The 23371-nt window shown below is 46.4% G+C and overlaps 1 protein-coding gene across 1 annotated transcript in view; it reads right to left on the bottom strand.

Annotated features, from left to right (window-relative positions):
• ctdspla (CTD (carboxy-terminal domain, RNA polymerase II, polypeptide A) small phosphatase-like a) overlaps positions 1-23371 on the bottom strand; it is a 198043-nt gene that overhangs the window by 11079 nt on the left and 163593 nt on the right. The window contains 2 exon segments of the mRNA XM_055649232.1: positions 4260-4352; positions 12152-12208. Of these exon segments, the coding sequence (XP_055505207.1) occupies positions 4260-4352; positions 12152-12208 (150 nt within the window).

Here is a 23371-nt window from a genome sequence, read left to right as displayed (position 1 = left end):
TTATGACCTTATTACTACCTATAAATGGATTGAAGCCAAACTGGAATACAATAGGTTGAGCGAAGGGGAAGATGCAGAGCGCACTGGGGCGGAACAGTTCTGGAGACAAAGTCCAATGCCTGCAATGGTAAAGGCGAATCAGACAGTATCCTGGCTTCCTAGTAACCCAGTATCCTAGTAACCAGAAATGTTCGTAGTTTGCATACCAGTTGTTAAACATTCCTGCTCTTCAATTCAATGCCGCAGCCGTTAAAGGGAAACATTTCTCATGCCCTTGCATTTTCTTGACCTATCCTGCTGTGAATCTTGGATGAGTTTAAGGTGGCACAGTGGTAGAGTTGCTGCCTTACAGTGCCAGAAACCCAGGTTATATCCCGATTACGGGTGCTGACTGTACAGAGTTTGTACGTTCTCCCTGTGACAGCATGGGTTTTCTCTGGGTGCTTCAGTTTCCTCTCACATGCCAGAGACGTGCAGGTTTGTAGGATAATTAGCATTGCTAAAAAAATAGTAAATTGTTACTGGTGTGTAGGCTATTGTTAGTGTACAGGGTGATTACAGTCTCAGTGGGCCTAAGGGCCTGTTTCTGCCCGGCATCTATAAAGTTTACAGTAGATCGCTGGAATTCTCTGCCCTCGAGGGTGGTTGCATATACACTAGGAATAGGTAAATCTAAGCATTGAGGAATTGAGGGCTATGGGGTCCTGGCACAGAAGAGGAATTGAAGCCAATGCAAATCAACCAGGATCACTCTGAATGGCAAGGCTGGTTTGAGGGGTTGAGTGGCCTATCTCCTGCTCCCATTTTCCTGTGCAGGAAGGAACTGGAGACGCTGGTTTACACCGAAGACAGACACGAAATGCTGGAGTAACTCAGCGGGACAGGCAGCATCTCTGGTGGGAAGGAATGGGTGACGTTTTGGGTCTTCCATTTTCCATTCTTCCATTTTCTTGTGTTAGATTAAGGAACCTGTTGGCCTACATGCTAAAGCCCCTCTGATCCTCCACATCTCTCACCATCCTTCCAGTCACTATATTTTCTTGTTTAGTTGGTACTTCCCAAATACATTACCCCTCACATTCTTTGGATTGAATCCTATTTTCCATGTTTTTGCTCAAATGACTGAATCTCTAGCTGGCATTGGGATGCAAGAGTGTGTCGACTCTTTGCACGCTGCTCCCAGAGAAGGATCTACTGCCAGGCAATTGCTCAACTCTTTTAAATCTCTATTCTACCTTAAAATCTAGCACCATTTCCAGTTGTTCACTCTGCACCTTCCCCTTTGCTCTCCTGTTACACTTGAGTTTGGCTTGATTGTATTTATGTGTAGTATTATCTGATCTGTGCAGGAATTCACAAGACAGTTAGATAGAGCTGTTAGGGCTAGTGGAATCAAGGGGTATGGGGAGAAGGCAGGCACGGGGTACTGATTGTGGATGATCTGCCATGATCACATTGATAGGCGGTGCCGGCTGGAAGGGCTGAATGGCCTACTCCTGCACCTATTGTCTATGTATCTATGAACTGCAGATGCTGGCTTACACTTAAGATAGACACAATATGCTGGAGTAACTCAGCGGGTCATGTCGGATCTCTGGGGAAAAGGAATAGGTGACGTCTCGGATTCAAACCCCTTTTCTCAAATGGGATCACATCACAAAAAGTCACCTATTCCTTCTCTCCAGAGATACTGCCAGACCCGCTGAGTTACTCCAGCATTGTGTCTATCTGTATTATCTGAACTATTTGGGTAGCATGCAAAACAAAGCTTTTTATTTATCAATAGTAAGCCTCAACCTTTTCACAAGGTGTAGCTAGTTCTTCCTTTGTGTTAAACAGGTTGTCAGTTTAGTATCTTCTACAAACACTGATCATGCCACCTATATTTGTCCAAACCATTAATATATTTTCTGCCCTTATTCATCAACTCATTATCACATTTCTCACTGCCCAGATAATGTGAAGGAGAGGAATGAGGGAGTCTTCGTAAAAAATTGGGCATGGTCTGTATATGTAGAGAGTGGGTGATATCTGGACTGAGTTGCCAGAGGTGGTAGTACAATCAGGTACAATCACTAATGTTTAAGACAGACATTTCAGTATACACTTCAATAGAAAGACTTAAACCCCTGTCCCACGGTACGAGTTCATTCCAAGAGCTCTCCCCGAGTTTGCCCTGATTCCAACTTGGAGATTTACGGCAATGGCCACTCGTCGGTACTCGGGGCTCTCGTGGACATTTTTCAATGGGTTGAAAAATCTTCCCGAGTCTTCCCGTGCTTACCTGCCGTTAGCGAGTCTTCCCGAGTACTTGCCGTTAGCGTTACGAGCCGCTAAGAGACGTCCCCGAGCTCCGACGAACCCGCTACGTTCATTCTCCGTGCGTACCACGAGTTTTGATTTTTTTTTTACTCGGGAGAGCTCTTGGAATGAACTCGTACCGTGGGACAGGGCTTTTATGGTTTCAATGCAGGTAAATGGGATCGGGGTAGAAGGGTTACTGGGAGAGGCAGGAGATTGGGGTTCAGAGAGTTGAGCCATGATTGAATGGCACAGTAGACTTGATGGGCCGAATGGCCTAATTCTGCTCCTATCACTTATGAACATGAAAAAAAATCTGCATGTATGCGACGGGCCAAAGGGCCTGTTGCTGTGTTGTTCGACTCTCGGGTTAACTGTCGAGTTTGCATTTTCGACTGAGTGCGATCAAAAGATTAGTGGCATTAGCAATGATGTCAGTCTGTATTGACCCCTAGTGGCGGGATTAAACAAAGGAACTAATTCAATGCATTTACGTGACCAAGTCACAAAAATAATTGGGACCGCTATCTGCTTGGTTCACAGTGCTAATCGCCACACAGTTTTGTCAAGCGACCTCTACCTTGCTGAAAATGATAATGCCCAATGCAGGAAACAAAACAAGTTGCTGCAAATTCACGCACTAATAAAGTTTGTTCTTCTTTCCACCATCCTTCTCCCATGCCAGATGAGGTAACAAATGTAGCACGACACAGAGCGCTGGAGGAACTCAGCGGGCTCAGCTGCCTCAGTGGAGGCTGTGGCCAGACGACACATCGGATTGGGACCCTCCATCAGACTCATTGAGGGTCCCGAAACCCGAGCTTTCATCTGTCCATTCCCCCCAGGTGCTGGGTTCCTCCGGCACTTTGAGTTTGGTTCAAGATTCCAGCATCTGCAGTCCCCGCTGCCTCCAGTTAGAAATGAAACTCGCACAAGGTCACAATTGCAACTCGTACAACGAGAAACAGCGACTGTACAATGACAATGAATGAATTGGCCGTGAAGATGAGTTTGCTCTCCATTAGACTATGAAAGTGGTGCATCTTTTCAAGTGTATACAACACAGGGACTTGGCTTGGCTAACTTGTCCCCAAATCTGAGGAAGGACATTATTGCCATAGAGGGAGTGCAGAGAAGGTTCACCAGACTGATTCCTGGGATGTCAGGACTGTCTTATGAAGAAAGACTGGATAGACTTGGTTTATACTCTCTAGAATTTAGGAGATTGAGAGGGGATCTTATAGAAACTTACAAAATTCTTAATGGGTTGGACAGGCTAGATGCAGGAAGATTGTTCCCGATGTTGGGGAAGTCCAGGACAAGGGGTCACAGCTTAAGGATAAGGGGGAAATCCTTTAGAACCGAGATGAGGAGAACTTTTTTCACACACAGAGAGTGGTGAATCTCTGGAACTCTCTGCCACAGAGGGTAGTTGAGGCCAGTTCATTGGCTATATTTAAGAGGGAGTTAGATGTGGCCCTTGTGGCCAAGGGGATCAGGGGGTATGGAGAGAAGGCAGGTACGGGATACTGAGTTGGATGATCAGCCATGATCATATTGAATGGCGGTGCAGGCTCGAAGGGCCGAATGGCCTACTCCTGCACCTAATTTCTATGTTTCTATGTTTCTATGTCCACAAAGGTATTTGCGCAAACCTCCAACCCCCATCCTCCTGTCTTCACCTTACCCAGTCGATATATTTCTTGCTCCCAGGATTGACCTTGCCTTAGGTTAGAGAGACAGCATGGAAATAGGGCTTTCAGTTCACCTGGGTCCACGCCCACACATACAAGGAGAATAGAAATAGAGGGAGGGGGGATGAAAAAGATTTCCATCGGCAAACAAAGTTAAGAAATCATTTCTACAAAAAATGATGAATTTGTTAAGCAAGCTTTGAAGGTTCATACACACACACACACACACAAGCAGACAGAGGTTACACTCCTCTGCACGCTCACCTTGGCTAGACTGGCTGTGAAGAGAACACATTCGAAGAGCTGCCCCATCTTCTGCAGGAATAAGTCGACATGCGGCCTTTTCAACACATAAACCTGTAAATGTAGGGAACAGGTAGGTCAAGGACTCAAGCAAGCTAGCGCCATTTACATCCGTTAAAAGTGCAACAAGCATCCCAGCTTGGGAAGTCGAATGCAAGGGGAAAGTATACAGTTAATGGCAAGACCCTAAACAGCATTGATGTACAGAGGGATCCAGAGGTCCAAGTCCGTAGCTACTAGAAAATGGGTCAAGAAGGCATATGGTATACTTGCCTTTATTGGATGCAGCATTGAGAACAAGAGTCAGGAAGTTATATTGCAGATTTATAAGCCTTGGGCTCAGCTGCATTTGGAGTATTGCGTGCAGTTCTGGTCGCCCCATTAACTGGGAACGATGTGGAGGCTTTGGAGAGGGTGCAGATGAGGTTTACCAGAATGATGCCTGGATTAGAGGGTATTTGGGCTGTTGGAAAGGTTGGACAAATCTGGAATGTTATTTTTTCTGGCATGTTGGTGGTTGAGGGGCAGATCAGGCAGAAATTTATAGTTTCAAGGAGATGTGTGGGGCAAGTTTAAAAAAAAGATGATCACACAGAGCGTAGTGAGTGCCTGGAATGCCCTGGTGGTGGAGGCAGATACAATTATGGCATTTAAGAGGCTTTTGGATAGGGGATGGAGGCATGGAGGCGTACGGATCACGTGTAGGCAGAGCAGAGAGGTTTAACTTGGTATCATGTTCGACACACACACACTGTGGAGTGAATTTGACTCAATTATTATTGCCTAGGTACAGTGAAATGCTTTGCTTATAACCCGGTAAATCATATAGCAGATCTCACTTAGGTAGTTCACAAGACGCCACATTTCTGCCGCCAACAAGGCTCAGGTCCCCATATCGTCCTCTCCCTCCCACCCGGTTGGGCTGAACTGCCTGTTCCTCTGATGTACTGTTCTGCGTATGTTGTACCTTACATGCTCCCTTCAGTTTTTTGTAAAGGGTCAAATTGGGGAGCAAGTGGAATGACAGGATCTGTGCTGCAGTGTTGCTGCGAGTGGTCGCAATCTTTGCGACGGCTGTTGTGGCACCAAGCTGCACTTGACACAACACAACTCTCACTGCACTGACAATGGCTGTTCAAATGGACCCATCAGCATAAGGCGGAGTTCTCATCAGCCCTCCTTCATACAATAATGGGCCAGTCCCACTTAGGCAAATGTTTAGCCTAACTCCTGCACCTATTGTCTATTGTCTATTCACTCATCCACACTTGTTATCACACCTTCACACCAGGAGCAATTTACAGGAGCCAATTAACCTACAAACCCTTGGGTACCACCCTGTTGGAAACAACATAGAAATTAGGAGGAAAGGCCATTCGGCCCTTCGAGCCTCACCGCCAGAACATGATCAACTCCACACACCAACAAGATCCGAGCCTTGAGATGGATACCCTGTGTCTTGTGTTGCCACAAGGCCACAGCTCCCTCTTAATTATCCAATGCTGCCTCAACTACCCTCTGAGGCTAGTGAATTCAGCGTCACGGTGCCGCTAGTTTTACTGGGTGTGGGTGGGGGGCCTCCCTCAGCACCAAAATAGCAACCCTGCATCTAAAAAACAATTTTGTCTCTTATTGCCCAATCTAAAAAATTCTGGTGGAGGAACTCAGTGGATCCAGGCTTTCATCTGTGGAGGGGAATCAGTCTGGTGAACCTTCTCTGCACTCCCTCTATGGCAGCTTGTCCTTCCTCAGATTTGGAGACCAAAACTGTACCAAGACCCTGTACAACTGCAGTAGAACCTCTCTGCTCCTATACAAATCCTTTTGCTAGAAAGTAACATAGGCTTTCTTAGGAAAGAACTGAAGATGCTGGTTTAAATCGAAGATAAGACACAAAATGCTAGAGTAACTCAGCGGGACCTAGGCAGCATCACTGATAATATTTAGAGGAATGGGTGACGTTTTGAGGCCGAGACTGTCGCTGGTTGAGTATGTAGTCGAAAAACTGGAATTGACCCAAAACACCGTCATCCATTATCCTTCGATCCAGAAATGACGCCCTACGTCCCGCTGAAGTCAAGCTACACTCTCATTGGCGTCCAGTCCCACTAGCAGGTCAGTTTCGAACATTTCAAAATCCAGTCGACAAGAAAAAACGCTACAATTCTTTGGGCGACTGAGGAGGCTACTCACGAACATACACCTAAGTGGGACAGGGTCATAAGGCTCATGTCTTCCTCCCCCAGTGGTCAGCAGAAATAACCATGAAATGGAAACCGATGGGAAACAGGTAATGTGCCTTCCCTGCTCCCTGGCTTTCCTTCCTGAACAACGTTTGGATACATAGAATGCAATGCGATTTGTATGTCTGCCAACACCATTGTTTCCTGCACTGTGTGTTCCAACTGCTATATCGAATGTTAAAAATTGCTTGTGGTTCTGTGAACACATACGTAGTGAAAACATGCGCGGGGAATTAAACCGGGCACAACACCAAGCAAAGCCACTAAACATAATTTGCTCGTACACAAAAATGCTGGAGAAACTCAGCGGGCGCAGCAGCATCTATGGAGCGAAGGAAATAGGTAACGTTTCGGGCCGAAACCCGTGACGGGTTTCGGCCCGAAATGTTACCTATTTCCTTCGCTCCATAGATGCTGCTGCACCCGCTGAGTTTCTCCAGCGTTTTTGTGTACCTTCGATTTTCCAGCATCTGCAGTTCCTTCTTGAAAACGTAATTTGGTGAATGTGTTCAGTTTTGGTCACCTTGCGAGAGGAAAGATGCCATTAAGGTGGAAAAGAGAGCAGAGGAGATTTACAAAGATGTTGCCAAGACTTGAGGGGCTGAGCTATGGGGAGAGGTTGGGCAGGCTGTGACTTTATACCTCGGACTGCTGGAGGCTGACGGCTCATCTTATGGAGATGTATAAAATCACAAATTAAATAGACTGCCAATGCACAGAGTCTTTTTCCCCCGATGCAGGGGAATCAAGAACTAGAGGGCAAAGGTTTAAGCTCAGTGAGAAAATATTTAATAGAAACAGGAAGGGCAACTTTCTCCACACAAGGGGTAGTGGGAATATGCAACGAGCTGCCAGAGGATGTGACTGAGGCAGGTGCAGTAAAAGTATTTAAAAGTACACACGATAAGCTGGAGAACTCAGCGGGACAGGCGTCATTTCTGGATAGAAGGAATGGGTGACGTTTCGGGTCAAGGCTGTTTTTCAGTCTGAAGATGGGTCTCGATTCAAAACGCCACCCATTCCTTCGCTCCAGAGATGCTGCCTGTCCCGCTGAGTTACTCCAGCATTTTGTGTCTATCTTCGATATAAACCAGCATCTTCAGTTCTTTCCTACTCAACTTTCTCTGCTTGTCCCGCCCTCAGCCCATTTTCCATCTTTCTCCCGTTTACTCCATGCCGAAGAAAGCTGTCTTTCCATTCCCTCCACAGATGCTGCCTGATCCACTGAGTTCCTCCACCACTTGTTTTTAGCTGGGCAATAAGAGACCAATTGTTTTTTCTGATGGTTGTATTTTAGTGCTGAGGGAGGCCCCCCACCCACACCCAGTATAACTAGCGGCACCGTGACGCTTTCACTAGCCTCACAGTGGCGCAGATGGTAGAGCTGCTGCCTCACGGCAACACAAGACACAGTTCCATCTCAAGCTCGGATCTTGTCTGTGTGTGGAGTTTGCATGTTCTCCCGGTGACCACGTGGGTTTCCTCCGGGTGCTCCGGTTTCCTCCCACATCCCAAGGGTTTGTAGGTTAATTGGCTCCTGTAAATTGCTCCTGGTGTGAAGGTGTGATAACAAGTGTGGATGAGTGAATAGACAATAGACAATAGGTGCAGGAGTAGGCCATACGGCCCTTCGAGCCAGCACCGCCATTCAATGTGATCATGGCTGATTATCCCCAATCAGTACCCCGTTCCTGCCTTCTCCCCATATACCCAGACTCCGCTATTTTTAAGAGCCCTATCTAGCTCTCTCTTTAAAGCATCCAGAGAACCTGCCTCCATGAGGCAGAGAATTCTACAGATGGAAATCCGGTCACTGTGAATTAGGTGGGTCAAAGAGTTTGTTTCTCTAAACTAAAAATCTCAGAATTTCCTTCACGGCGTTACTTGGGCTTCAGTCAGTCGATGGCCTCCTTGTCTTCAGCTGCTGGTCTCGCTCCAAGCACTGTGACTGCTTCCCAGTACAAGTAATCAAGAATAGGCCAACTGGAAGGCACACAGCCTATCCTGGATTACTTGAACCAGGTCTCAGTCTGATCTTGCGTCCCTTCGATGGAAGACACCACTCGCCGGCTGGTACTGTCCGACCCAACGTTGTGACCCTTATTGTCTCAGCACCCACTGAGCTCAGTTGGGAGAGTTTTTAGACTGAAGATCTAAAAGCCGCTGGTTCAATCCCGGGTGTTAGCACTGGTACTAATGATGTGAAAATAAGTAATATTTCAAGACTTTATCTTGCACTAAACATTACTCCCTTCATCCTGTATCTGTACACAACTTGACTATAATAATGTATGGTATTTCTGTTGACTGGACAACACGCAACAAAATCTGTACCTCAGTACACGTGATAATAAACTAAACTAAATCTTGCTGGTCAATGCATAATTTAAGCCGAACCTTTAAGGGCGGCAGAGTGGCTCAGCAGGAGAGCCACTGCCTCACAGCGCCAGAGACCCGGGTTTGATTCTGATCTCAGGTGCAGGCTGTGCGGAGTTTGCACGTTCTCCCCGTGGGTTTCCCCTGGGTGATCCGGTTTTCTCCCACATCCCAAAGACGTGAGACTTTGCAGGTTAATTGGCTTCTGCAAATTGCCCTCACTGTGTAGGGAGTGGATATGAAAGGGGGTTAACATTGAACTCGTGTATGGATGGATGACCAGTGGTCGGCACCAACTCGGTGGGCCGAAGGGCCTGTTTCCATGCTCTAAACTAAACTAAAATTAAAATGATTTAGTTCGATGCCCCCATGCAGCTTTGGAAAATTTACAATTGGTGTGGGATTCTATTAAAAATAGAGCTAATTCAGGCAGGAATGAGAATTGAAAGCAAAGCAGGTAAAAGCTGTGGGTCTCTCTGGCAAGAGCAACTAAGGACAGAGAAGGGCCAAGTAGACTAAGAAACTAAGAAGAAGAAACAAGGAACTGCAGATACTGGTTTACCAAAACAGACACAAAGTGCTGGGGTAACTCAGCGGGTCAGGCAGCATCTGTGGAGAACATGGACAGGTGACGTTTCACAGAGTGCTGGAGTAACTCAGCGGGTCAGGCAGCATCTGTGGAGAACATGGATAGGTGACGTTTCAGAGTGCTGGAGTAACTCAGCGGGTCAGGCAGCATCTGTGGAGAACATGGACAGGTGACGTTTCACAGAGTGCTGGAGTAACACAGCGGGACAGGCAGCATCTGTGGAGAACATGGATAGGTGACGTTTCACAGAGTGCTGGAGTAACTCAGCGGGTCAGGCAGCATCTGTGGAGAACATGGATAGGTGACGTTTCACAGAGTGCTGGAGTAACTCAGCGGGTCAGGCAGCATCTGTGGAGAACATGGACAGGTGACGTTTCACAGAGTGCTGGAGTAACTCAGCGGGTCAGGCAACATCTCTGGATAACATGGACAGGTGACGTTTCAGGTCGGGACCCTTCTTCAGACCAAGAAACTAAATTATGCCCCTTGTTCAAGAGGTGGATTATGGTTGTTTAGTGAATACTTTGTGCTTCAACTGTAACAAACAATCATTGAGACGTTAAGAAGAAGCAATATGAAATATCAGAGAAGGCAGGTACTATAACAACATTTAAAAGACAGGTTGATGGATAGGAAAGGTTTCGAGGGATATGGGGAAAATACGAGAACTAGCTTATATTAGGTATGTTGGTCGGCAAGGACAAGTTGGGTCGAAGGGCCTGTGTCCATGCTTTATGACTCCATCTGAACATAATGAAAAACATAACGAGCTCAAAAATATCAACAAGAATGCGTGTCTGTGAATGCAAGCATGTTGTCTGACTCCACTGATATATATCCTAATCAATTAAGTGAAGCAAATGAGCAAACAGCACGGTTCTGATGATTTATTTACATACTGTAGTTTCGTGGCTACAGGTGCGGAGCCAGAGGATTGGAAAAGCTGTTTAATCAGGTATCATTGTTTGAAAGAAAGGAGAAAATGAGAGACGGGCGAGAGCATCTGATGGCAGGGAAATGACCGCAACAATTCTGAGGGAGAATATGCAAAGGCAATTTCCCCTTATCCCCGATCTATCTGTACCTCGTTCAGTTATTCCATCATTGCAGCTTAATGTGTTTCCGCACAACTTCACGTTTCACTTCAATCTTTGCACCAGTCTGCTGTTTTGCATTAGTTGATGTGTTTATCAGTACTATGTGCAAAGTGTTTACTGACACAGTCAGCTTTATGTGAACAAGGAACGTCGTTGTACTCTCGTGCATGTCACAATAAAACTGATGTGTATTTGGTTCCTCAAAGGAGCTGCACAGGTACAAGGAACAGTACAACACAAGCTCAGGCCCTTCAAGCCCACGATGTCTGTGCTCAGCAAGATGACAAGGTGTAATGGTGGGGCTTTTTATAAGGCGCTGGTCAGAACGCATTTGGAGTATTGTGAGCAAATCAAAGATATCTGGTGGTGATGGTGAAGAGAGGATGTGCAGTTACACAGGAAATGTCGCTGGCCAGCTGCAATGGCCATGTATATCTGTCCTGCCTCATCCAGGCGTATAGAGCTTGAGCAAAACACAAGGTGCCAGAGGAACTCTGCGAGTCGGGCAGCATCTATGGAGGGGGTGGATAGGCAACGTTTTGGGTTAGGACCTTTTCTCTGATCGATTGTGGTGGTGGGGTGGGTGGAGAAAGCTGGAAAAGAGAGGTGGGGTGGGGCAGAGCCTAGCAAGTGATAGTTGGATACAGATGAGGGCTTGCAATTTAAAATTCCTTTTGCAATTCTGCTATTTTTTGAGAAATATGCTCTTATTCTAATCAGTGCGAACTGCACAGACACAGGACCACTGCTATTTATTCCCCCCCCCCCCCCCCCCCCCAAAACTTCTCTATACTTCAGACTTTAGAGATACAGCATGGAAACAGGCCCTTCAGCTCACCGAGTCCGCATCGGCCAGCGATCACCCTGTACACTGGCACTATCAACCGACAAACCTGTACGTCTTTGGTGTTGGAGGAAACCGGAGCACCAGGAGAAAACCCACGTGGTCACATGGAGAATGTACAAACTCTGTACAGACAGCACCGTAGTCAGGATCAAACTGATTTTGTGAGGCAGCAACTCTATCGCTATCTTGCTCTCATTTTGTTTGTGATTCAATCTCGCATGCATTCACCGTTGTCATTTAGTCCTCTGGAGCAGCACGGTGGCGCAGCGGTAGAGTTGCTGCCTTCCAGCGCCAGAGAACCGGGTTCAATCCTGACTAAGGGTGCTGTCTGCTCAGAGTTTGTACGTTCTCCCCTGTGACCGCATGGGTTTTGTCCGGGTGCTACTGTTTCTTCCCACACTCCAAGGACGTACAGGTTGGTAGGTTGATTGGCTTGGGTAAAGGCTGCACATTGTCCCTGGTGTGTAGGAGATTGCCAGTGTGTAGGGATCGCTGGCCAGCGTGGACTCGGTGGGCCGATGGGGCCCGTTTCCACGCTGTATCTCTAAACTCCGCAACCCCTGACATCCGTGGCCAATTGAAAACCCCACAGCAGCCCTTCCAGCCTGCTCAAAGAGCACCGCCCACGCACGGCAACTTGATGCTCCCTCTTCCTCACGACATATCATTACCGATGCCGCTTCCAATGCAAGATGTCTTACCTGGTGAACAGTCCCATCTATCTCAACAGGAACAATGAAATCAGCATTGTTAATAGGCTGAAAATAAACAAAAGGGTGTCATTATAAATCAGCTTAATATGCAAAGTCTAATGATGCTAATGAGGCATACATTCATTACTTGAATAGTCTATTTCAAATGAGCACATTTGCATTTGTCTTCCAGACAAGATGATTTTCCAATTTATTGCTGTTGCTGTAATGACATTAAGATGGTGAATTGTAAAACACCTTCTAAATTCATTATTGTATGGTTGATTCTGGTTCCTTTACCCCCCCCCCCCCCCAGTCTGGGTCAGTAAAACACTGATTCGAATACCATAGTCCAAACCCTTTATTCACCACGGGGCCAGTTTCTGATCCACTCACTCGAGCCCACAGCATCCTCGTGCAGACAGAACAGGGAAGAAAGACACGGGCCAACGCATCGATCACCTATTTATACCAATATATAGTGGCGGGAAAATACAGTGGGAAGCAACCCTTTAGTCCAATCACACATACAGTCTAAAGAAGGGTTTCGGCCCGAAACGTTGCCTATTTCCTTCGCTCTATAGATGCTGCCTCACCCGCTGAGTTTCTCCAGCATTTTGGTCTACCTTCGATTTTCTAGCATCTGCAGTTCCCTCTTGATACGTAACAGTTGTCAGTACAGAGAAACAAAACATTGAACATCTTCAGCGGTCCAGGCTTGGTGGCGACAAATGGGTCACATGATTTACAGGAATTGGAACCACCCTGTGATGTCACCACCACCAGTGAAGCCAAGTCTCAACAGTTCCCTTCCATTGCCAAAGCACCCCCATCCCTGCATAGTCACAGTACCACCGTGACAAACTGGCACAAGGCAGCTGACTAAGGTAAAGAAGGCCAGAGTGAGGCCACACTCAAACTGGAGGAACAACACCTTGTATTCCACTTTGGTAGCTTACAACCCAATGGAATGAACATTGAATTCTCTAATTTTAGGTAAATATAACTCTCCCCCTCTCCCCTCTTCCCCATATTTAGAACCACCCCGTTCCCCTGTGCCCCAGCTGGACTCACACCCATTTCTCCCCTCACCCTCCCCTTCCACCTACACCCTCTAGCTTCACAATTCGCTACTCTTCAATCCTTGTAACCATATAACCATATAACAATTACAGCACGGAAACAGGCCATCTCGGCCCTACAAGTCCATGCCGAACAAATTCTTTTCCCTTAGTCCCACCTGCCTGCACTCGTACCATAACCCTCCATTCCCTTCTCATCCATATGCCTATCCAATTTATTTTTAAATGATACCAATGAACCTGCCTCCACCACTTCCACTGGGAGCTCATTCCACACCGCCACCACTCTCTGCGTAAAGAAGTTCCCCCTCATATTACCCCTAAACTTCTGTCCCTTAATTCTGAAGTCATGTCCTCTTGTTTGAATCTTCCCTATTCTCAAAGGGAAAAGCTTGTCCACATCAACTCTGTCTATCCCTCTCATCATTTTAAAGACCTCTATCAGGTCCCCCCTTAACCTTCTGCGCTCCAGAGAATAAAGACCTAACTTATTCAACCTATCTCTGTAACTTAGTTGTTGAAACCCAGGCAACATTCTAGTAAATCTCCTCTGTACTCTCTCTATTTTGTTGACATCCTTCCTATAATTGTGCGACCAAAATTGTACACCATACTCCAGAATTGGTCTCACCAATGCCTTGTACAATTTTAACATTACATCCCAGCTTGATTGTTCATCTCTGGCATTTGTCCAACCATCTGTCTATCACAAAAACATCCTTGCCTGAATCAACCTATTACCTGCCCCATCTCTCTTCCAGTACCCCCCCCCCCCCCCCCCCCCCTCTTAGTCTGATAAGTCCTGGCCCGAAACGTCCATGAATCCATTAAAAAAAGACAAAGTGCTGGCAAACTCAGCAAGTCAGGCATCATCCCTGGAGAACATGGATAGGTGATGTTTCTTTTTTTTTTTTTTTTTTTAAATTTTATTTTTATTAGAAGTATGGTAAATTACAATACTACACAACACATCTATCTTAATACATTTTTTGTACCGCTTCATTTTTTTTGAGCTTTAAGAAAAAGGTAGAAGTAAGGAAAGTAAAGAAAGTGCGCGAGAGTCGTGAAGTGCAAGAGTGTTGGGAAAAGAAAGCCCCTTAGGAAAGAAGTTAGAGAAGGAAGTAAAGTGAGAAAATAGACCCTAGAAAAGAAAGAAAGAGAAAATAGAAACAATCGCTCTATTATAACATTAAACTCCGCAGAAAGGGGACTACCAACCAAGTCTGTTTTTGTTGTTTTACCTCCCGTTACCAGGTCCTGATACCACTTATTTATTTATTTGTTTTTTTAAATTACTATTGCACCTCACACTTGTAATAGGTCCAGAAACATAGACCACGTCTTTTGGAATTGGTCTGCTTTACCTGCTAAGAGGAATCTCATCTCTTCCAGATGTAATGTTTCAAACATATTTGATATCCACATTTTTATTGTTGGTGTGGGCGCATTTTTCCAGAATTTAAGTATAAGCTTTTTTCCCATTATTAGCCCGTAATTAAATAAATTCTTCTGAAACACGTTTAGTTCAGGGTTACCTTCCGATATTCGGATAGGTGATGTTTCGGGTCGGGACCCTTCTTCAGACTCAGAAAGGTCCCGACTCAGAACGTCACCTACCTATGTTCTCCAAGGACGCTGTCTTCACCTGCTGAGTTACTCCAGTACTTTGTCTTTTTTTTTTTTAAAGATAAAGTTCAACCATGTCCTCTCAAACTGGGTCGTTTAACTAATTCCCATTTTTGAATTGCAAGGATAGCTCTCAATTTGCTTTGGTCTCACTGAGCAAGGGGCTTGAGGGACCGGACATGGGTGACAGGGAAGACCTCTGGCAGAAGCTCGGAGTGAAGGTTATGGATTCAGTGAGACCATGCGTAATCTTTAAAAGCTCCCACCCACCTGCCCCCTGATCATTTGAAACCTTTTGTACAAAGCCAACTCTACAAATAGAAACACTGGTGAACAGAGGAATGATCTGACATTTTGCAAGTTGAGGCTTATTATTATCATGTGTACCAAGTGAAAAGCTTTGTTGCGTGTTATCCAACCAAAACCGATAGCACTATACATGAATATAATCGTCAAACGCAAGGAAAAGAGATCCAAAGGAATGTAGCGATTGTATTAATGGCATTGACGTAGAGGGATGCAAGTCCATAACTCCTTTAAATAGCAATACAAGTAAAGATAGCATGGCAAAGGAGGCATGACAGCCTTGCCGTCATTGTTCTGGGCAATGAGTATACAAAGTTGTGCCAATGAAAGTGAAAGAAGCCATTATGTGACTGAGAAACAAGAATAAAACTGTTAGAGACATCAGCCAAACCTTAGGCTTACCAAAATTAACTGTTTCGAACATCATTAAGAAGAAAGAGAGCACTGGTGAGCTTACTAATCGCAAAGGGACTGGCAGGCCAAGGAAGACCTCCACAGCTGATGACAGAAGAATTCTCTCTATAATACAGAAAAATCCCCAAACACCTGTCCGATTGATCAGAAACACTCTTCAGGAGTCGGGTGTGGGGTTGTCAATGACCACTGTCCGCTGAAGACTTCATGAACAGAAATACAGAGGCTACACTGCAAGATGCAAGCCACTGGTTAGCTGCAAAAATTGGATGGCCAGGTTACAGTTTGCCAAGTACTTAAAAGAGCAACCACAGTCGTGGAAAAAGGTCTTGTGGACAGATGAGACGAAGGTTAGCACATCAGAGTGATGGCAAGAGCAAAGTATGGAGGAGAGAAGGAACTTTATAAGACTTTAGACTGGGGGAAAGACTAGATGCCTTCTTGATAGGACTTTGGTGAAGCTGTATTTGTAGTATTTGCGTGCAGGTCTGGTCGCCCCATTAAAGGATGGTGGGAGATCAGGACTTTTGTGATCTCCGATGTTCCTGGGCATTTGAGTTGTCAAACCGGACTGTGATGCAACCAGACAAAATGCTTTCTACCGTACATCTGCAGGGGTTCAAGAGAATATGTGTTGACATACCAAATCTCCTCAATCTTCTAAGGAAGTTGAAAATTTGACGTGCGTTCTTTATGATTGCATCAGCGTGCTGGGTTGCATGAATTGCATGCAAATGATTGTGCAAAGGCATGCTTTAGGACCACTATCCAGCTAAATGCCAAGCAGTGGACACAAAAAGCTGGAGTAACTTAGCGGGTCAGACAGCATCTGTGGAGAAAAGGAATAGGTGACGTTTCAGGTCGAGACCCTTCTTCAGGTCGAGACCCTTGGCAGTAAAGAAAGCGAATGGTATGTTAGCTTTCATTGCAAAAGGATTTGAGTATAGGAGCAGGGAGGTTCTACTGCAGTTGTACAGGGTCTTGGTGAGACCACACCTGGAGTATTGCGTACAGTTTTGGTCTCCAAATCTGAGGAAGGACATTATTGCCCTTAGAGGGAGTGCAGAGACGGTTCACCGGACTGATTCCTGGGATGTCAGGACTGTCTTATGAAGAAAGACTGGATAGACTTGGTTTATACTCTCTAGAATTTAGAAGATTGAGAGGGGATCTTATAGAAACTTACAAAATTCTTAAGGGGTTGGACAGGCTAGATGCAGCAAGATTGTTTCCGATGTTAGGGAAGTCCAGGACAAGGGGTCACAGCTTAATGATAAGGGGGAAATCCTTTAAAACCGAGATGAGAAGAACTTTTTTCACACAGAGAGTGGTGAATCTCTGGAACTCTCTGCCACAGAGGGTAGTTGAGGCCAGTTCATTGGCTATATTTAAGAGGGAGTTAGATGTGGCCCTTGTGGCTAAGGGGATCAGGGGGTATGGAGAGAAGGCAGGTACAGGACACTGAGTTGGATGATCAGCCATGATCATATTGAATGGCGGTGCAGGCTCGAAGGGCCGAATGGCCTACTCCTGCACCTAATTTCTATGTTTCTATGTTTCAAAAGAATGGTTTGAAGATTGGTCTCGATCTGAAACATCACCCATTCCTTCTCTCCACAGATGCTGCCTGTCCCGCTGAGTTACTCCAGCTTTTTGTGTCTATCTTCAGTTTAAACCAGAGTCTGCAGTTCCTTCCGACACTAAATACCGAGCAAACGTCTCCAGCTCTGACTAAAAGCTTTGACCACAGCACGGAGACTGATGCAGAGCCAGATGAGGGCGCCCCATACTTGCTCAAATTATTAGTTGCTGGATGACAGCCACCCCTGCAGGATTTTCTCACCACAGTATAATGGTGGCTGTGTGCTTGAAAGGCAACCCTTCCGGTTAGCCTGCATAGCTGGAGTGTTTGTAACAGCGTGGAAGTGTCTTAACTGAATCTTTTCATTAATGTCAATCACTGGTTGCTTTGGGTACTTGCTCCAAACGTTCTCACTATTTAAACTTATTTAAAAACCCACAAACAAAGGAGATTACAAAAAAGCAGTGGACACTGCCCGGTCCATCATGGGTACTCACCTCCCCACCATTGAAGGGGTCTACCTCAAAAAAGCAGCCACCCTGGCCACGCTCTCATTTCACTCTTGCCATCGGAAGTAGTTACAGGGAGGAGTTGCAAATCTGTGACACCTGGGTTCAACCAGGGTCTCGACCCAAAACGTCACCCATTCCCCCTCTCCAGAGCTGCCTGTCCCGCTGAGTTACTCCAGCATTATGTGTCTATCTTAGATTCACGAATAGCTTCTTCCCCACAGCCATCAGGCTCTTGAGAAGTTTACAACACTAACCTCAACTCTCAAGTATCAAGTGTCTTTGATGCATTCAAGACTTCAGGGGTTTTTGCACTAATATTGACCTGATTGAATTGTTTTGTTTATTACATATTATCTGTGCAATGTGTTTGCAGACCTGTTATGCTGCTGCAATGAGAAATGTCACTGTTCCGTTGTTTATACAAATGGCCATTCAACACTCTTGCCAAGTTGAAGGTGGGGAAGCAGGAAACCCGCTGTGGAGGATGCCACACAGGTCAGAACATTCACATTTAGTTGAATCAGAAAGCAAGGTCCTAAATTTGTACAGGGACAACTATAAAGGCAAGGCAATGGTAGATTGGGCAACTACACTGAAAGGAAAGACACCAAGCCCTGGAGTACCTCAGCAGGTCAGGCAGCACTCTGGAGAAGATGGATAGATGACATTTTGGGTCAGACAGATTGTATTTTGGGGTGGGGGAAGCTGGAAGAGATGGATGCGGGGCCAAGCCTGGCTGTATCCGAGAGATGGGTGGACAAAGGGCAGAGATGAAGACAGAAGGTGCGAGACACAAGGATGGAAGAGATGCCAACTGTGAAGCTAGAGGAATGAATGTAGGTGGAAAGAGAGGAATGGGTGTGCATCAAGGCAGGACACTGGGAAGGGGAGAATTTGTTGGTTAGTTACCTAAAATTCATGAATTCATCGTTCATACCGCTGGGTTGTAAGCTACCCATGCAAGATATGTGGTGGTGTTCCTCCAGTTTGTGTGTGTGGCCTCACTCTGGCAGTGGAGGAGGCCCAGGACAGAAAGGTCGGTGTGGGAATGGGTTAAAGTGGTCAGCAATAATTGAAAGGTACAACAGGCGGGAAACAATGGTAGCATTTAAAAATCTACAATTGCGTCTACTATGCCTAATAAGAGAAGTAAAAGATAGCATTAGATCAAAGGAAAAGCTGGGCAAGGTTTCCAAACCAAACACAATACAGAAAGCCTGAGGGTTGGGAACAGAGCTAAGGAGGAACGATGCATCGATAAGAAAAGGAACGTGGGACACAGAAAACAAATGCCGGCTGTAAAAATTCTCTAAGTACCTCCCCTAGGTAAAAGACTGTGTGTCCACCCTATTAATCCCCCCCCCCTCATGATGCTATACACCTCTATAAGACCACCCCGTAGCCTTCTGCACTCCAAGGAATATCTTTAAATAAAGTCTTGTATTCCTGCAGTAATTCATGATCTTCCAGGAAAATGGCAAAATGCTTTCCACCTAATGCAGTATTTATGAAGCATGACCATAGTTGTAATGTAGAAAGCGTGGTAGCCAATTTGGCCGCTGCAAGATCCCAAATGCAGCAACGTGGATAGGGCTGAGATAATCTGCACTTGCCATGATCATTTAGGGATACATGTGGGCAAGGACACCACCTCCTGCTCCTCCAACTAATTTGTTTAAGGAAGAACTGCAGATGCTGCTTAAATCGAAGGTAGACACAAAATGCTGGAGTAACTCAGCGGGTGAGGCAGCATCTCTGGAGAGAAGGAATTGGAGACCTTATGGGTCTTGACCCCGAAACATCGCCAATTCCTTCTCTCCACAGATGCTGCCTCACCCGCTGAGTTACTGCAGCATTTTGTGTCTACCTCCCAACTAATTCCACTGGTTCTTTCATGTAAGAAAGCAGATGTTTCAATGTTTTACCCTTCACACAACACCTACAACACTGCCGCATTTCCCCTATGGTGCACAGGGCTGTCAGGTCGATTGGTGGGGTTGAGTATCTGGTGTGAGGACAGGGCCACGGTGACCACTGAGATAAGACAATCAAAGATCAGTGGGACAAAGATCAGTGGCACAAGGAAGGGATTAGCAGCTGGGGTCAAATCTCCAAGCAAGGAAAGTTTTTGCGGATGACACTAAGCTGGGGGGCAGTGTTAGCTGTGAGGAGGATGTAGGAGACTAGGGTGACTTGGATAAGGGGGTGAGTGGGCAAATGCAGCAGATGCAGTATAATGTGGATAAATGTGAGGTTATCCATTTTGGTGGCAAAAAACAGGAAAGCAGACTATTATCTAATGGTGGCCGACTAGGAAAAGGGGAGATGCAGCGAGACCTGGGTGTCATGGTACACCAGTCATTGAAAGTAGGCATGCAGGTGCAGCAGGCAGTGAAGAAAGCGAATGGTATGTTAGCTTTCATAGCAAAAGGATTTGAATATAGGAGCAGGGAGGTTCTACTGCAATTGTACAAAGTCTTGGTGAGACCACACCTGGAGTATTGCGTACAGTTTTGGTCTCCAAATCTGAGGAAGGACATTATTGCCATAGAGGGAGTGCAGAGACGGTTCACCAGACTGATTCCTGGGATGTCAGGACTGTCTTATGAAGAAAGACTGGATAGACTTGGTTTATACTCTCTAGAATTTAGGAGATTGAGAGGAGATCTTATAGAAACTTACAAAATTCTTAAGGGGTTGGACAGGCTAGATGCAGGAAGTTTGCTCCCGATGTTGGGGAAGTCCAGGACACGGGGTCACAGCTTAAGGATAAGGGGGAAATCCTTTAAAACCTAGATGAGAAGAATTTTTTTCACACAGAGAGTGGTGAATCTCTGGAACTCTCTGCCACAGAGGGTCGTCGAGGCCAGTTCATTGGCTATATTTAAGAGGGAGTTAGATGTGGCCTTGAGGCTAAGGGGATCAGGGGGTATGGAGAGAAGGCAGGTACGGGATACTGAGTTGGATGATCAGCCATGATCATATTGAATGGCGGTGCAGGCTCGAAGGGCCGAATGGCCTACTCCTGCACCTAATTTCTATGTTTCTAAATGTGCCATGGTTTTCAGGGCCTGAAGTCAGATTTGGGAGCAGGAGATGTTAGGAAGTTGAGAGGATACTTTTAGTTTAGTTTATGGTCACGTGAACCAAGGTACAGTGAAAAGCCTTTGTTGCCTGCTATACGGTCAGCGGAAAGACAACAGTGTTTGTGCTGTGTTGGTGGCGCCTCACGGCAGCGGCCACTACAGTCCGTCTGTCCTTTTAAAAAATGTTTGGCCCGCTCAATGTGTAGTTTGCTGTGGTTTTTATATTGTTTTTAACTGTGTATATGTGAGGGGCGCGGGGGGGAAACTCTTAAATCTCTTCCCTGCATGGAAGACCCAACCTTTTCTCTGTCGGGTCTCCGTTGTTGTTGGGGCCTAGCACCGTGGAGCGGCCTCCAGCCGGAACGACCTGCGGACTTACCATCGTGGGGCTGGTCGGTTTCGGAGCGTGGGGAGCTGTAGTGGCGCGCGGCTGCGACCCGGCTCCGGAGCTTTGGAGTCTCCAGCTGCAGGCCTGTGGACGGTGACATCGGGAGCTTGCGGGTCCCTGGAGGGAGACCGCTATTCCGAGCTCCCGCGGCGGCAGCTTCTCCCGCCCGAGTTGCGGGGCTGAAAACGACCCAGAGCGGGGCCTGACATCGCCTGGCGCGGCTTTAGCGGCCACGGGACTTACCATCGCCCGCCGGGGGCTTTAACATCGGGAGAGGATGGAGAGCAGGGGAGAGACAAGACTTTGCCTTCCACCGCAGTGAGAGGAGATTCATTGTGATGGATTGAGTTGGTTGTGTGTCTTGTACCCACAGTGTACAGACACATGATAAAGGCAATAACGTTTAGTGCATGGTAAAGCCCCATTAAAGCAGACAGGATACAAGCAGGCAGGGCACATAGCTTAGAAAAACAGCAAGTTGGAGAAGCACCAGGAGCATAAAATGGAGGAGCAATGTCTGGAAAAATGAGGTGAAGCTGTGGGGATGATCCAATGAGAAGGGCATCAGCAGGCCTGTTATTAAAGCAGCCCAACACTTTCTGAAGAAATAGTGCCGGCTTTGACAACATAGAAACATAGAAATTAGGTGCAGGCGTAGGCCATTCGGAGCCTGCACACCATTCAATATGATCATTAGAAATCCAACTCAGTATCCTGTACCTGCCTTCTCTCCATACCCCCTGTCCCCTTAGCCACAAGGGCCACATCTAAGCAAATATAGCCAATGAACTGGCCTCAACTACCCTCTGTGGCAGGAGTTCCAGAGTTCTCTCTGTGTGAAAAAAGTGTTTTAAAGGATTTCCCCCTTATCCTTAAGCTGTGACCCCTTGTCCTGGACTGATCGGGAACAATCTTCCTGCATCTAGCCTGTCCAAGAATTTTGTAAGCATAAGATCCCCTCTCAGAGAGTATAAACCAAGTCTATCCAGTCTTTCTTCATAAGACAGTCCCCCAACACCGTCTCTGCACTGAATAAAGATTTGGAGACCAAAACTGTCGCAATACTTGTGGTCTCACCAAGACCTACAACTGCAGTAGGCTCCTAAAATCCTTGAATGAAAGGATTGCAACAACCTCCTGGTAATTTGCAGACCCGACAGGTTAAAATTTCAAAGGCAGCTTTCAATATGATAAACGTTTTGCTGGGAGTGTGAGCATCCAGAAGAGAAATAATCCCACAAAAAGAATGGACACAGTAATTGGCAGGACGCCAGCATCTGTTGGGAGAAGTTGCACAGGCTGGGTCTTGATATTCTTTGGGGCGTAGGCATTCTCTTCATGTCCGCTGGTTCTTGATTCCCCTCCCCTGGGTAAAAGACTGCACATTCACCCTATCCATTCCCCTCATGGTTTTATACACCTCTCTAAGGTCACCCCTCGTCCTGCTGCGCTCAAAAGGATAAAGTCCTAGCCAGAATAAAGTCCTTCTTTAAGAATCATGCTGACTGGTTTACAGTTTCTCTTCCCATTCCTGATTGCCCTACTCTGTGTAAACGAGTCTGTGCATTTGTTGCCCCTCATGATGTTACACAGCTCTTTCGGACTGGGATGGGTGCCACCCGAGGAGCACTGCACGGATCAGATGTGGGCCCACCATTGTTCATTCTTTACATTAATGGCCTGGAGGAAGGAACAGTGTCGCAAGGTTTCCAAATTTGCTGGTGACATGAGAATTGTTGGAAGGGCATGCAGGAAGTGATGAGGACATGCTGCACAGATTCACCTATTCTGGGTAAAAGTCCCTCTTGATTCTTGCTCCTCTCACCTTAAACCCAAGTCGCCTGCTTCTTGATTCCCCTACTCTGGGTAAAACACTCTGTGTATTCACCCTATCTTTTTAGGTAGACAAAAATGCTGGAGAAACTCAGCGGGTGAGGCAGTATCTATGGAGCGGAGGAATAGGTGACGTTTCGGGTCTCGACCCGAAACGTCACCTATTCCTTCGCTCCATAGATGCTGCCTCACCCGCTGAGTTTCTCCAGCATTTTTGTCTACCTTCGATTTTTCCAGCATCTGCAGTTCTTTCTTAAGGCCCGATGCGACTCACGATGCGAGTTTACCCAATAGCTTCCCCCGAGTTTAAAATCGAATCAAACTCGTGGTAAGTGCGTAGCGGGTACGTCGGAGCTCGTGGGTGTCTCGTAGCGGCTCGTAACGCTAACGGCAGGTTCTC

This window comes from Leucoraja erinacea, chromosome 2 (genome assembly GCF_028641065.1).
Source record: "Leucoraja erinacea ecotype New England chromosome 2, Leri_hhj_1, whole genome shotgun sequence".
Lineage (NCBI taxonomy): Eukaryota > Metazoa > Chordata > Chondrichthyes > Rajiformes > Rajidae > Leucoraja > Leucoraja erinaceus.
The sequence above is the reverse complement of the archived record's forward strand: the minus strand, read 5'-3'. Positions and strand labels throughout refer to the sequence as shown.